Below are 16,212 nucleotides of genomic sequence, written 5' to 3'. Positions count from 1 at the left end.
CTTGTTGTCATTGCAGGCAATCTCAACGCTGTGCGTTACAGGGAAAACATCCTCCTCCCTCATGTGGTACCGTTCCTACAGGCTCATCCTTACATGACCCTCCAGCATGACAATGACACCAGCCATACTGCTCGTTCTGTGTGTGATTTCCTGCAAGACAGGAATGTCAGTGTTCTGCCATGGGCAGCGAAGAGCCCGGATCTCAATCCCATTGAGCACGCCTGGGATCTGTTGGATCAGAGGGTGAGGGCTAGGGCCATTCCCCCCCAGAAATGTCCGGGAACTTGTAGGTGCCTTGGTGAAAGAATGGGGTAACATCTCACAGCAGGAACTGGCAAATCTGGTGCAGTCCTTGAAGAGGAGATGCACTGCAGTACTTAATGTAGCTGGTGGCCACACCAGATACTGACTGTTACTTTTGATTTTGACCCCCCCTTTGTTCAGGGACACATTATTCAATTTCTCAGTTGTTGAATCTTGTTATGTTCATACAAATAGTAGGTGCCGTTTATTTTTTTGCTGAGTTTATAAAGCATGACCAATCGGAAACCAGCGTGATGCGGTCTTGAACGCTACTCCACCACACCCAGTGTACTGATGGGGACCAATGTGTGGTGTGTTTGTGTGTACTACACACGCACGTCCTACGTGTCCTACTCTCTCTCACCGCAGGCGTGTCTTGAGCTGCAGGCTGTCGTGGATGATCCTCTTGACAAACTCCAGCTCTCCTCCCTCAGCCATGATCTCCGTCACCCCACCTGTGTTCACTGAGCTGGGGGGAGGACGACGAGAGTTCCTGGAATTTACCCCCTGGGGAGGAGGATGGAGAGAAAGGGGGAGAGGGGAGGAACAGGGTGGGAGGCAAAGAGGGGGGAGACGGAGAGGAAAACAGGGGCATGGGGCGAGAAAGTAAAGGGTAGGAGAAAGAGCGGCGTGACAGAAAAGGTAAAGAAAGGAAAAGAGAAAAATAGAGGGGGAGGTGAACAGTGAATAAATTAGATTTATAAAGCCGTTTTTCCAGATTCTCAGAACACTTTCCATTTAAAAAGGGGCCTACCTTAGCCTCTAGTTGGTTGGCGAAGAAGGGAGGGTTACACATGCAGAAGTCATAGACGATGGCTGACTCCTCCTTTAGAGCGTCCATTAACAGGGTCTTCTGGGGAACTTTCACCACTGGGACATGAGACAGGGCAAGGACATTATGAACAAGGTTTCAAGCCATCTTCCTTTCAGTAGTGGAACATTACAATGCGGCTACCAATGGACAGCTTGCCACTGACCTTTGATGAGATCCGAGAGGTTGTTTTGCTCTACGTTCCTGGTGGCATAGTCAAAGCAGATGTCATCTACCTCAGTAGCCAGGTAATGCCAGCCGTTCATAGACGCTCCCAGCAGGGGGTAGATACAGGACGCTCCAGTACCTGGGGATGTGTGTGTATTCAATTGTTAAGGGAATTTTTATCTATAATGACTAATTATGTATATATTTCAATCAGGACTGACTAATCAGAATACTATTATGTTACTGTATATGTACTAATCAGAATACTATTATGTTACTGTATATGTACTAATCAGAATACTATTATGTTACTGTATATGTATGAATTTTCTTTCTTGATCCCAGTACTGAATATAATGTGTGTGAATGTGGTCAAGAGTTAGAACAATGACTGTCTGTTCCTTGATACAAATTAATCAGACTGGCTAGAATGCTTATCTACACGAGAAGACCTTGACTCGTAAATTATATTAAATTGGTAGGGAGACGGATGTGGGAAGGCTTGAGATACAGCCTTTGTACTGGAACGGAGATGGCACGGGTTGGCGCTTGAACTAATGACGTCATTTTCAGTTTATAACCTGTGGTAACCTGTATCGTGTTCAGTACTCTCGTGAATAAAGGCTGCTATTTGATTTAAGACCGGGCTCTGTCCATTCCTATAAAATAAGGGTCTTACAAATTCTTATGAATTGACAGAGTGTTTAATTTTAATTGGGAATTAAAACAGAGGAATTAAATTCCTTCAATATCAATGCCACTCCCGCTGTCTCTTATTGTCCATAATGGATTAACAAGAAGTGATCCAGACAGCCATTTTATTTGATTTATTTCACCTTTATTTAACCAGGTAGTTAAGTTGAGAACAAGTTCTCAATTACAATTGCGACCTGGCCAAGATAAAGCAAAGCAGTTCGACACATACAACAACACAGAGTTACACATGGAGTAAAACAAATATACAGTCAATAATTACAGTAGAAAAATAAGTCTATATGCAAGTGAGGTGAGATAAGGGAGGTAAAGACCATGGTGGCGAAGTAAATATAATATAGCAAGTAAAACACTGGAATTGTAGATTTGCAGTGGAAGAATGTGCAAAGGGCAAAATAAATAAATACAGTAGGGAAAGAGGTAGTTGTTTGGGCTAAATTATAGATGGGCTATGTACAGGTACAGTAATATGTGAGCTGCTCTGACAGCTGGTGCTTAAAGCTAGTGAGGGAGATAAGTTTCAGAGATTTTTGTAGTTCGTTCCTAGTCATTGGCAGCAGAGAACTGGATGGAGAGGCGGCCAAAGGAAGAATTGGTTTTGGGGGTGACGAGAGATATACCTGATGGAGCGTGTGCTACAGGTGGGTGCTGCTATGGTGACCAGCGAGCTGAGATAAGGGGGGACTTTATCCTGCAGGGTCTTGTAGATGTCCTGGAGCCAGTGGGTTTGGTGACGAGTATGCAGCGAGGGCCAGCCAACGAGAGCGTACAGGTCGCAGTGGTGGGTCGTATATGAGGCTTTGGTGAGCAAACGGATGGCACTGTGATAGACTGCATCCAATTTATTGAGTAGGGTATTGGAGGCTATTTTGTAAATGACATCGCCGAAGTCGAGGATTGGTAGGATGGTCAGTTTTACAAGGGTATGTTTGGCAGCATGAGTAAAGGATGCTTTGTTGCGAAATAGGAAGCCTTGGCCAGGTCAATGAATACGGCTGCACAGTATTGTTTCTTATCGATGGCAGTTAAGATATCATTTAGGACCTTGAGCGTGGCTGAGGTGCACCCATGACCAGCTCTGAAACCAGATTGCATAGCGGAGAAGGTATGGTGGGATTTGAAATTGTCGGTAATCTGTTTGTTGACTTGGCTTTCGAAGACCTTAGAAAGGCAGGGTAGGACAGATATAGGTCTGTAGCAGTTTGGGTCAAGAGTGGTCCCCCCCTTTGAAGAGGATGACCGCAGCTGCTTTCCAATCTTTGGGAATCTCAGACGACACGAAAGAGAGGTTGAACAGGCTAGTAATAGGGGTGGCAACAATTTCAGCAGATAATCTTAGAAAGGATCCAGATTGTCTTGCCCGGCTGATTTGTAGGGGTCCAGATTTTGCAGGTCTTTCAGAAGATCTGCTGACTGGATGGCTGGGGCTGGGTGGCTGGGGTGTTAAGCATGTCCCAGTTTAAGGGTGCCTAGCAGCACGAGCTCTGAAGATAGATGGGGGGCAATCAGTTCACATAGTGTCCAGAGCACAGCTGGGGGCAGAGGGTGGTCTATAGCAGGCGGCAATGGTGAGAGACTTGTTTTTGAGAGGTGGATTTTAAAAAAAAAAGTAGAAGTTCAAATTGTTTGGGTACAGACCTGGATAGTAGGACAGAACTCTGCAGGTTATCTTTGCAGTAGATTGCAACACTGCCCCCTTTGGCCTTCTATCTTGTCTGAAAATGTTGTAGTTAGGGATGAAAATGTCAGAATTTTTGGTGGTCTTCCTAAGCCAGGATTCAGACACGGCTAGAACATCCGGGTTGGCAGAGCATGCTAAAGCAGTGAATAAAACAAACTTAGGGAGGAGGCTTCTAATGTTAACATGCATGAAACCAAGGCTATTACGGTTACAGAAGTCATCAAAAGAGAGCGCCTGGGGAATAAGAGTGGAGCTAGGCACTGCAGGGCCTGGATTCACCTCTACATCACCAGAGGAACAGAGGAGGAGTAGGATAAGGGTACGGCTAAAAGCTATGAGAATTGGTTGTCTGGAACAGGGAGTAAAAAGAGGTTTCTGGGGGCGATAAAATAGCTTCAAGGTATAATGTACAGCCAAAGGTATGGTAGGATGTGAATCCAGTGGAGGTAAACCTTGGTATTGAGTGATGATGAGAGAGATATTGTCTCTAGAAACATCATTGAAACCAGGTGATGTCACCGCATGTGTGGGTGGTGGAACTGAAAGGTTGGATAAGGTATAGTGAGCAGGTCTAGAGGCGCTACAGTGAAATAAGCCAATAAACACTAACCAGAACAGCAATGGATAAGGCATATTGACATTAAGAAGAGGCATGCTTCGTCGAGTGATCATAAGGGTCCAGTGAGTGGTGAGGTTGGTTGGGGTCACGGCGATTCAGACAGCTAGCCGGGCCATCGGTAGCAAGCTAGCATAGGATGGAGGTCTGTTTTTAGCCACCTCGTGCGTTTCTGTCGGTAGATTAGTGAGGTTCCGTGTGGTAGAGGGGATCAATCCAATTGGCAAAATAGTTATAGTGACCCAAGAAAAATTGTCCGATTCAGATAGCAGCCGATAAGACCGCTAAACGATTAGCGGGCCGCAGATGGGCGTTCAGGTAACGTTGCGACGGAGGGGCCAGTTGGATAACTCCCTCTGGCAGATAACATCGGTAGTCCAGTCGTGAAGGCCCGGTGGGGCTCCGCATCGGCAGTAAAACGGGTCCGGATAGGTGATTGTAGCCCACTAGTGGCTGATGGAACTCTTCAACTGGCTAGCTCCGGAATAATTGATGTTTGCTCCGGGATCCAATAGTCACACGGATAGCAGATCGCTAGCTGTGAGATCCAGATGTAAATGTCCAGAGCCTGCGGTCGAAATCCAGGGATATGGAGAGAAAAATAGGTCCGGTATGTTCTGTTCTGAGTCGCGTTGAACAAAACTGGCGATAGATTTTCGAGCTAAAGGATAGCTGATGACCACAAACCGTGGTTAGCTGAATACTAATGTTAGCCAGTAAACTGGCTAGCTTCTGGCTAGCTTCTATTGTGGATTTCAGATTTGAGGTAAATAATAATAATAATAATAATAATAATAATAATAGGTGAGGCGGGTTGCAGGAGAGTGTTTTGACGTTGTTTTTGGAAAAGAAAATATATAAAAGACATGCGAAGAAAGTTGTAAATATATATGGGACACGACAAGACGAGGACGTCTGACCAAGATGGCATAGCAGTAAGTTGCCATGATCAGATCATCCAGGTCTAACAGAGACCAGGTCCTCCAATCTACCCAACCACAGTGAGGTCCCCTGGGGCAGTGGAGATGGCACCTCGCAGGTCAAGCTTTGGGAGAGAGTAATGCCCTGTGGCTATCCATCAGGAGAGTGACAGCTCCAATCAGCTTACAGAATGGACCAGGCACCAGGGTCACACATTACTGACCTGTCCATCTCTCTGAGGAGCTAAACTGACGAACACACATCACACTCTCTGATGGATAGAGCAGGAAACCAGCCATGACATGTGGATGGGGATTTGGCCAGTGATATCCAGTGGTCCCCAGAAAATAGATAGGCCTACAGTACATGTGGGATCCGAAGGTGGATGTGCTAACCATCATGCAGCCCCTCTCTGCCAGCCTCTGTGCCAGTCTGTGATGCACATGGGCAGTCAGCTGCCCTTGGACTAGTAAGAGTCAGCCTGTATTAAAAACATGTCTCAGAGTAGGAGTGCAGATCTAGGATCAGGTCCCCCCTGTAATTAAATTCATATTCATTATCTCATAAGGCAAAACTGATCCTATATCAGCACTCCTCTTCGACTTTGTGAAGATGTGTCCTGGGCTAGACCTGTGCCAGGCAGCCCCTCTCTGTCAGCCTGTAATGCTCAATGTCAGGCAGACGTTCTTATAGGTTGTCCCCCAAATAGCACCTTACATAGCACACTACTAGCCATAGGCTTTGATCAAATGTAATCCACTGGGACTCCTGAGTGGCGCAGCGGTCTAAGGCACTGCATCACAGTGCTAGAGGCGTCGCTACAGACCCGGGTTCAATCCCAGGCTGTATCACAACCGGCTGCGATCGAGAGTCCCAAAGTGCAGCACACAACTGGCCCAGCATCACCCGAGTTAGGGGAGGGCTTTACTTGGCTCATTGCGCTCTAGTGACTCCTTGTGGCGGGGACGGGTGCCTGCAGACTGACCTTGGTTGTCAGTTGAACAGTGTTTCCTCCGACACATTGGTGTGGCTGACTTCCGGGTTAAGCGGGCGGGTGTTAGGAAGCGCAGTTTGCCTACTGCTGGAGGAATATCCCTTGAGCAAACAAACATGAAATAACTTGACCACTCTCCACTACTGATGTGATGTTTATATGGGATTTATTTAACTAGGCAAGTCAGTTAAGAACAAAATCTTAATTTCAACGACGGCCTAGTGGGTTAACTGCCTTGTTCAGGGGCAGAAAGACAGATTTTTACCTTGTCAGCTCGGGGATTCGATCTAGCAAACTTTCGGTAACTTACCCAACGCTCTAACCACTAGGCTACCTGCCGCCCCATTGGGAGTTTATTCATCCCATTTAGCATTGAGGATATTTGTGCTCTATCTATATAGACAGGTGAGAAACCAACTGTCTAATTTACTAAGAACCAGTGGAGGGATTAAAGGGCCAGGCCTTATAAAACCCATGTATTCCTCTACAGAAACAGGACATAGGACTGGTGGTAAAAAGGCATCCTAGCAATGATGGCTGAAACAAGATGGATGGTTAATTTCAAAGAGATCAAGGGAGAGGGGCTATATTTAGTAGGGGTTATCAGAGGTCAGAACTGTACCGATATCGATGCCCCTGCGTGGTTCCCCTTGGCCTCCGATCAGGTCCTCCACCCAGTGGATGTAGTTGAGTCTGAGAGGCACAGTGGGGATGAGACGCTCCAGAGGGATGTCTATGGTCAGCCCAAAGTCTTCCTTCAGCAGGGTACAGGTCAGGGCTCGCACCGCCTCTGGCTCCTTGAAGTTCAGCCTGCACGAGAGGGAGGGGCAACAGATGTAGTTACAATGCTAAAGTAACTAAACCATAACTACACAGGTAAAACAAAAACAAGTAACTACACCACAAACCCAGACCTTAACACATTTATTGTAAACTCACAAAGAGCCACTAACTAAGAAACCCTAAATTAAATGGCAAATCAATTCTACCCCACCCTTCTGCTTCTCCTAAAGACCACCCTGCCACTGTTGCTTCTCCTAAAGACCACCCTTCCAGGCTGACACCATGTCACATACACAGCCCCTCTTCCAGGCAGCCCTCGACTACATTCCCCCCTTCCCTTCCTGAGCAGCCCAGTGCTCCATATCTCCCATTCCCCCCCATTATTGCTCATCACACGTCAACCACCACAATGTGACCCGTCAACAAATTAAATGAGCTTATCAATTTACACTTCTTCGCTAATGACATAGAAATCATATTTTTCAGCATTAAAACAGACCCACACACCTCTCGCTCTACATTTTTTATGATATCCACTGTCTTGAAAGCACGTTTTGTATTTGAAAAACACAACACAAAATAATTTTGGGGTTCGAGAGACAAAGAGAGTAGGACAGATAGAGCAAGATGTGTGTAATTAACCAGTCTGTGTGCTGCATTCACACCTCTAGACAGCAATTAGACACCTCCTGGTGATAGGAGCGTCTGGCACCTCCTAGCTGGGTTCGGGGGGCGAGACGGAGAGCCTATTCACCACAGCTACAGCAAAGAGGAGAGGATGAGTTAGACTACGTGCCTATGGGGGAAAGTGTAATTTATATAGTACAATGTGACAGACTGGGGTTCGAACCCGTGTCCCTGAAGACTGTGTTAGCCCACTGAGCTAAATCCTAGGCATTGGCTACGGTAGTCGTCAGGTTTCACAGTTTCTCTCTTCTTAGAAGCAGTCAGATGATCAATATGCAGAGAACGAGGCTGTTCAGAGCCTGCCTGCCCAGCCTTCTATTTTTAGACCGTAATGGGTGTGTGTGCGTGCGAATGTACTGCAGAGCACTGCAACGCCAGATCTCTATGGCAACCACCCCGGACCACCGGCACACACAGGCAGTAAAGCACACGTAAATCCAGCCACGCTGGAGCAATATGGCTGATACCGGAAGAAGCGTGAACGTGCACGAGACGCACATTGTAGGGTGGACGTTTGTGTGCCAGACGATGGACGGTGTGGGACATGGGACAAACCAGTGGCAGTATAAACCACGTTTATGAGAGAATTCATGTTGTCTGTGTTAAAGTGCTACAGGAATAAGGTGAATGAGGGGGATGGTGATGTAGAGGACTCAGGTGGAATGATAAGGGCGGTAAGAAGCCTACGGGAACCTGACTTAATGAAAGCAGAGTAAGGTTGTGAGGGGGACGAAGGTTGAGATCTGTTGTTAGGAGGGTTGTGGGCTGTGGTGGGTTGTGGTGGGTGAGTACACAGGGAGTTCTGGTCTCCAAACTACCTGGGCAGAGGCATACTCAGCAGTTTCCCTCTGCATTTGGAAATACAATTGTGAGAGGACAAAGAGAAAGACAGAGGGAATACAGCAATTAGAAAGGGGGGTGAGAGCAAAATATCAGCAGATGGAACAAAAGAATGTGACCTCATGAGAGATGAGGGAAGTGAAACTGTGATGAGAACAGTCCTAGTGCAGTGAGATGAAGAAATCTATTTCTGTCGAGGGAACTGCTGCAGCTGAAGAAGCCAGAAGCACAGTAAGCCCCCACGTCTCCCCCCTCCACTGGCGTAGTCCTTCATCAGCACAGATAGAGATGGAGAGGTGACCTTCAGGTCAAACTCATTTTAATTCTGAATGCACGGAATCATTTTTTGGCAGATTAGCAGCTCCATTTCCCACATCAGGTTATTGTTCACTGCACTGAACACAACATGTATTGATTGTTCCTGACGCAGAGGTGAAGCCAAGACTAGGAGAGCTCCACTTTAAATGAAGGAACTTATGTAGAAGAGCTCATCAGGTATAAAACAACATTTTTTTTAGTGTCACTAAGTTAAATGCAAAGGAGAAGCTGAAGCCATTCAAAGAAGCCATAGTTATCCTCAGTAAAGAGCTCAGCCCAAATCAAAGTCCATGCTGATCAGGGGCTCTCATTGGTTAACAAGCGAAGCAATCAGAATGGTCCTGGTAATCAGTTGGCCGTAATCAGAAACCCAGTCAACCAATCAGGGAGATTGAGGTGATTTAGCCCACTTCCACAATATAAGCTACCCATCTAGTGCCTTCAGATCTGCAAGCTTAGCATACACAAAAGATGTACAGTGCCTTCAGAAAGTATTCATACGCCTTGACATACCACAGTGTTGTTACAGCCTGAATTCAAAATGGATTCAAATGATAATTTCTCACACATCTACACACACTACCCCTTAAAGACAAAGTGAAAACACGTTAAGAAATGTTTGCTTAATTTATTGAAAATTAAATACAGAAATATCGAATTTGCATAAGTATTCACACCCGAGCAGCAATTCCAACTTTGAGTCTTTTGGGTTAAGTCTAAAAGCGTTGCACATCTGAATTGAAAAAAAAAGCTTATTATTCATAAAACAAGTTGATTGTCAATCATTGCTAGACATAAATTTTCCAATCTTGCCATAGATTTTCAAATTCCACTTCGACATTATGGGGTATTTGTGTCACTAATCTACACACATCTCAATTGAATACATTTTAAATTCAGGCTGTAACAAAATGTGTAGAAAGTAAAGGGGTGTGAATACTTTCTAAAAAGGCACTGTATATGGTCTAGCCAGGGGACTCGTTTTCAGACTGATCCATATCTCTCCCTTCACCACCTCCTCCTGCCTTCTACGATGGTAACAATGCAAGCAGAGCACCAGGAAGGAAACCACTGAGATGGAAAGTTCCGTTGTTCCATTTATTAAAGGAAGACTGGAAAAAAACTCCACCCACCAGGGATGGTTTCTCTGCTGGTAATATCTGCACCCCCAAAAACGATGACAGCCAAATGAAATGTCACCCAGAGTGTTGAATTTTTTATGCCCTGCCGTGGCATCATGGGTCGTCAGCCAGCCAGTGACAGCCGCGATGGAACGCCTGGGCTGGGTCATCTCTCTGGTTCATGCTTCCTAATCCCACCTCTCTGCCATTCAGTCCTCGCTCTCTCCATCTCTTACATCGCTCTCCCTCCTTGATGAGAACCCCTGCAAATATATCTTACTTTCAATTCTAAAGGCTAATTCTCTCTCATCCATCTCGTCAAACTTCTCTCAATCACATACCTCTCCTATCTTTCAGTCTCCGCCAGCTCCAGTGGGGCTCAGTGAATGAGAGGAGACTGGTTTATTAATCTCCTAGAGGGATTGGTCGTCTCCTCGTCGTCTCCCCAAGATAACTCTGATCCACTGAATCAATGGCTGCTCAAGTACTCAACTAAGGCTACTTACTTACCAGATTAATACACCACAAATACAGAAGTATGCTAATCCAACCACTTGCCTGGTGGCAGAAGGGGATCCTAAATCACTGGCAAAGAGGAAAATATCCATAGACAATATTTGCCAAGCAGTGGACTAATCTTGAAGTTCCCTTGAAGCTTTAAATTGTGTTCACACTAGTGTAAGAGCTGCAGGGTGACATCAGTGCTGGATTGTAGGGATATTCAGGATGAAGACTTGTCTCACTGGTAGGTCTGTGTTCAGTTTACGGATCTTGCACTTTTGGGACTACTGCATTTGTTCCATTGCACCAGGCAAGCTCAATCAAGCGCTGCTGAAATATTTGAAAGAAAACAAATAATATTTTAACCCACGCAGGTCTGGTAGTGAGCAAACTCTAGAGAAAGAGGTTGTGTTGTCTCCCACAGTCGGTCATTCTGTCCATCAGTGAGTCACGTATGGTAATGGAGCTCTTTCTGTCTATCCTTCTGTCAGCGAGTCATGTACTGTATAGTAATGATTCTCTCTTCTGTAATTACCACCTGGCTGCTGCAGATGGACATCAAGCACATTTAAACAGCTCTCCTCTGCCTCACTGCTCACCCACACAGTCACGTAACAGCCACGCCAGACAACTGATAAACTAACTAGCTCACACACACTCTGCACATTCACAATGAAAATACCCACAGCCCACGCCAATATGTTTTCACTCATACAGTAGATGCTTGCACCTGGTGGTGACATCGGCATGTCTGTCTGCATTCATTTGCATTTACACAATGTAATTTTCACACTGAGCAGACGGTTGTCAATTTCAACACAAAGACGAGGCTGGATCATTTCCAGCGTACAAACGAGAGGGGTATACACACGAGCATGGGGGAGGGGGGGTATCCACAAACTAATTGGAGTGGTGCTGGACAGGCTAGTCCAGGGGAAGTTTGGGCCTTCAGTCTGTCATTAGAAGGAATCAAAAGAGAGGCCGGCTACACAGGACACTTTTCATCCTCTACCATCAAACAGAGACCGCACAGTCAATAGATAGATAGAGAAAAGAGAAGAGGGATAGAGGAGAGGGGGGATGAAGGAAGAAGAGAGTGAGCAAGACAGAAATAAGGCAGAGAAAAAAGAAGCAGAGATGAAGGGAAGGACAGAGACAAGAGAGAGGTATAGAAAGAATAGAAGAGCAAGAGAGATGTGCTTTATTTGGCTCCGTCAGCTCCAGGTGTAACGATGACCTCGCAGTTGAGTTGATGTCAAAAACAAAATTATCCCAACAGCCTCCCTCTCTTTCTTTGTTCTCCTGCTCAACTGTCAGGTCTTTCGCTCTACTGCACCTGGCTGCCTACCCAGCCATAATAACCTCTCCTGCAGACACAAGTGAAGGCAATACTGGTCAACCAGGACATCTTTCAATCGTGCCTCTAAGCTTCTTGATGCAATACTTTATTTAGTCTTGTAAATTAAAAGAAATGATTGAAATTGGTTTCTCGTACACCCTCACAACTCTATTCCAAATCAAATGCTGTTTTTTTTGCAACAGAATCAGAACAAAGGTGATCTATACTGTCCCAGAACAGAACTGTTACTTTAAAAGCATGGGAACCGGTTAATAATGTTATTTTATGTTCCAGGTGCAACAAAGTACCTATGAAAAGCGCTCACTCTGTCACCCAGAAACTTATTCCAGCGTGTGCCTGCCAGCTGAAAAGCTTTTGCCAGTGGGTGCACACATAGGCAACCTGCCTCTCTCCCTCCAAAGCATAGTCTGGTGCCGCTTTGCGCGCACACACAAGCTTTTTAGCTAGCTAGCTGCTCCAACGTTAAGCCAACTCTAAAGTTCAAAGACATTCAAAGTTCCTCAATAGAAGCCACTCCTCTATAGGTATGATTCTGTGGGCCTAATTCAGATAATGCATGCCATAACAAGATACCCAGAGCTTCAAAGCAAGCCTCGTCCTCCATCCTCTCTCACCAAACAACATTTCTGTTGCATCTCGCGCCCTACACTCGCCTGTCCAATGCATGTAAATAGCTTCCCTGCACTGACTGGTAAAATAATCTAACACATTTTTTTGTTGTTGATTTCAAAGGTTTAAAAAGGAACAGAAAGGAATGATACAAACCATTTGTTTTTTTGTTGGTTCAAACAGGTTCAGAACTTCATTTTGCTGGTCGGAACAGTGGAACGTAACGAAAAAAGGGTTCTGTTAAGATTGGACAATTATTTCAGTTCCAACCCCTGACTGTCTTGACTTCAGCAGCCAGCATGTTTGTTTTTCCCACAACCAGGAGGGGGGTAAATCACACAAAAGCACACCACGATGTGATGATATGTGACAGGACTCAGGACTCACAATCACACAATATTCCCCCTTGTCAGTTCTGTGAGAGAAATCTCTCTCAAGCCTTTGTGCTGTGAAGAACAGTTATGACAATCTTGACAGTAGAAATGTGATCTGAAAAGCAACTCAGGGAGCTAGAAAGCAGCACCAAAGCTCTCTGCATCTCCACATCCATCTAGGCTCCCTCTCACTCATTCGCTCTCTGTCCCTTCCCTCCCACTACTTCCATCCCCACCTCTCTTTCTCCTACTCTCTCTGCATATTTCATATCCCTGTGTGTCCCAATTACTGGCTGGCAGACCCTGTCTTCCAGTTAGTGGCTCAGGAAGAATTGAGACTGCCTTCCTCCCTCCCCAGGCTCTGTGTCCCATAACCCCCCACTCTGCAGCTCCCAGTCCCTCTCCAGCCCTGGTTCACAACTTCCCACTCCTCCCCATCAGAGCTGAGATTCTGTCTGTAGTGCATACATTAATCATGAGTCATCCTTTTTCTTCCTCTGTATCTGATGAACCTCACAAGCAACCACAGGCATTTTCCTAAACCCTGCTCCAATAGAGATCAGGGAAGCTAGTGTCTATGGGTAATGTCTAACTTAACGATAGCACCAACATGGCCAGGTTACTAATCATCATGGTTGTCAGCAATGACGCCCGTTAAGGTCATCCTGTCTAAAAACTGAACAGTGGACACCTAAAGTCACCTCACCTCCTCCCCATACCCCATCAGCTCCCAACACTCTAGCACTCAGACATCCAATCATAACGGTCAGCTCAATGGGACGGACACTGGGCGATGTGTCCCTGCAGAGGCATTGATTGATCCCTGCTCAAATCCAGAGACCCCATTCCCTCCAAAAGAGGAAGGGAGAAAAACACCACAACAACATAAAAAAGGATGAGAGGAAAATCAAAGAGTCTTTGATGCCTCTCTCCTGCTAAGTCTCAACCTCCTACTGGGAGTTCAGCTAACATAGTGAGGACACACACACACATACACACAGGTGAGAAAGCTACAGTAATGAGAGAAGATGCTGGGAAGTTGGCAGCACTTTTCACTCAAGGACAAAAAAAAAAAATCATCCTGCCACACAAATGGGTTTTACTGGTGTGACAAAATCAATAGTGGCACAAAATGGCACTCAGTCGTAGATAAATTGTCAACAGCCTACAGCAGTAGTTCCCAACTCCAGTACCTCCAACAGCACATTTTTGTTGTTGCCCCTGACAAACATACCAGATTCAACTCATTGATGGCCTGATGATTAGTTGAAAAGTTAACTTATCACGGTGTGTTTGTCAGGGGCTGTTGGGATATTAAATAAAAAGGTTAAATAAATAAATATATATTCGAGGAGCGGAGTTGGGAACCACTGGCCCACAGCATATGTACTGGGGCGTATTCATTACGCCGTTTTTGTTGAAAAACGTTTTTCTAAATGGATACAACCGCAAAGGACCTATCTGCATTTGTGAAATAGAATTATCGTGTTGCTGTTTGCTTCCGTTTGGTTCTTAAACGGTCAACGATGTCAGTAGCTAATGAATACGCCCCTGTACTCACATAGCTCTGCCTGCCAGGTTGGTGTGGACATGCTGCTCGAAGTCTGGATACTTGGAGGCCAAGTAGGCAAAATCCGGAGGCTTGTCTTTGTAGCGGTTCCGCGGGTGCATTGATTTGTTCAGTGACATTTTCACTTCACTGTGGAAGGAAGGACACAGCTGTATTTACACCAGTAACTCGTCAAAGGGTTGGAATGCTAACAAGTTAGCTAACTGACGTAGATGCGTGTAAAAGCATACAAAGATAACGCTATGTGGGTATTAGCTAGCTTGTTAGCAAACAACAGGCATTCATCAGTAAACTGCTAGCTAACGTTAGCTAAAGCACATTTCAAATCCATGTTGTATGTCAACAAAATGGCTAGCTATAGACCTCTCTAAACGAGATACGCTAGCTAACCTCTTGATTTGAGTGCCTGAAATATTCGCTCGGAATATATTCTAAAAGTTTGAAAATTTCAACAGTTGTCTTGCACACACGAGCAGAGAACTCACGTTAGACTTCTTGCGTAAACGTTTAGACCGCGTTTCTTCCGGAATGGTGGATGAAGTCACAACTCTGCGCCGAGACATTGGTGACGTCAATATTCCGCGCATTTTTTGAAACAATACCAAAGACACATTTTGAAGTGTCAGTGCTTTCAAGGATCCTTGGGACGTCCCTACCCTAAATCAATAATCTAACTTCTTACCAAACCATGTTAAATTTAAACTTCAATGGGTAGGATCCCAGATAGCACAGACCTTTTGAAGTCTGACAGGCTGAGGCTACATACGAAAGTTTGTGGACATCCCTCCAAATTAGTGGATTTGGCTATTTCAGCCACACCCGTTGGTGACAGGTGTATAAAATCGAGCACACAACGATGCAATCCCCATAGACAAACATTGGCAGTAGAATGGCCTATACTGAAAGCTCTCTGACTTTCAACGTGGCACCATCATAGGATGCCACCTTTCCAACATGTCAGCACATCAAATTTCAGCTAGAGCTGCCCAAATAAACTGTAAGTACTGTTATTGTGAATTGGAAACATCTAGGAGCAACAATGTCTCAGCCATGAAGTGGTAGCCCACACAAGTTTCTAGAACAGCATCACTGAGTGCTGAAGTGTAGAGTGTAAAAATCTTATGTCCTCGGTTACAACACTCAATACAGAGTTCCAAATTGCCTCTGGAGGCAATGTCAGCACAATAACTGTTAGCCAGGAGCTTCATGAAATGGGTTTCCATGGACGAGCAGCCGCACATAAGCACAACAGTTTGGGAAGGCACTTTTCTGTTTCATGTCAATGCCCCCATGCACAAAGCAAGGTCAATACAGAAATGGTTGGTCGAGATTGATGTGGAAGATCTTGACTGGCCTGCACAGAGCCCTGACCTCATCTCCATCGAACACCTTCGGGATGAACTGGAGCCAGGCCCAACCTCACTAATGCTCGTGGCTGAACGGAAGCAAGTCCCCGCAGCAATGTTCCAAAACCTAGTGGAAAGCCTTCCCGGACGAATGGAGGCTGTTATAACAGGACAGGGGGAACCAACTCCATATTAATTCCCATGATTTTGGAATGAGATGTTCGACGAGCAGGTGTCCACATACTCTTGGCCATGTGTGTCATCAGTAGTATTCTGGCAGCAATTTTATAAATGATCTCGAGTGTGTGGTTGATTGATATATTATTCACATCCAAATTGTGCTTCCTTAAACTTGAATTCATTTCGAAGCAGATGGCAACATGGCAATTGTACACCTCACCCACCCAGTCAAACATTGCAAAGGGGCTACAGTACAACAGATGTTGACACTTAATCAGATGTATCCAAGTAAATTAACTATTGCTTGAGCAAATA

General features: G+C 45.4%; 1 protein-coding gene across 2 annotated transcripts in view; it reads right to left on the bottom strand.

The window, feature by feature from the left end:
* The window catches only part of LOC112267042 (methyltransferase 16, N6-methyladenosin), a 35,354-nt gene extending 20,401 nt beyond the window's left edge, over positions 1 to 14,953 (bottom strand). The window contains exons 1-6 of one of the 2 annotated variants that reach the window (XM_024445050.2): positions 14,857 to 14,953; positions 14,363 to 14,500; positions 6,831 to 7,018; positions 1,281 to 1,421; positions 1,058 to 1,173; positions 668 to 810 (exon numbers count right to left, since the gene is read on the bottom strand). In XM_024445050.2, the coding sequence (XP_024300818.1) occupies positions 668 to 810; positions 1,058 to 1,173; positions 1,281 to 1,421; positions 6,831 to 7,018; positions 14,363 to 14,490 (716 nt within the window). In that variant the 5' untranslated portion in view covers positions 14,491 to 14,500; positions 14,857 to 14,953. Of the gene's footprint in view, positions 1 to 667; positions 811 to 1,057; positions 1,174 to 1,280; positions 1,422 to 6,830; positions 7,019 to 14,362; positions 14,501 to 14,761 lie in introns of both variants that reach the window. The other variant, XM_024445051.2, reaches the window with a different exon arrangement.
* Positions 14,954 to 16,212: the final 1,259 nt, after the last annotated feature.

The sequence above is a fragment of the Oncorhynchus tshawytscha genome, linkage group LG14 (assembly GCF_018296145.1).
Source record: "Oncorhynchus tshawytscha isolate Ot180627B linkage group LG14, Otsh_v2.0, whole genome shotgun sequence".
NCBI lineage: Eukaryota > Metazoa > Chordata > Actinopteri > Salmoniformes > Salmonidae > Oncorhynchus > Oncorhynchus tshawytscha.
Note: the sequence above shows the minus strand (reverse complement) of the source record. Positions and strands in the feature narration are given on the sequence as shown.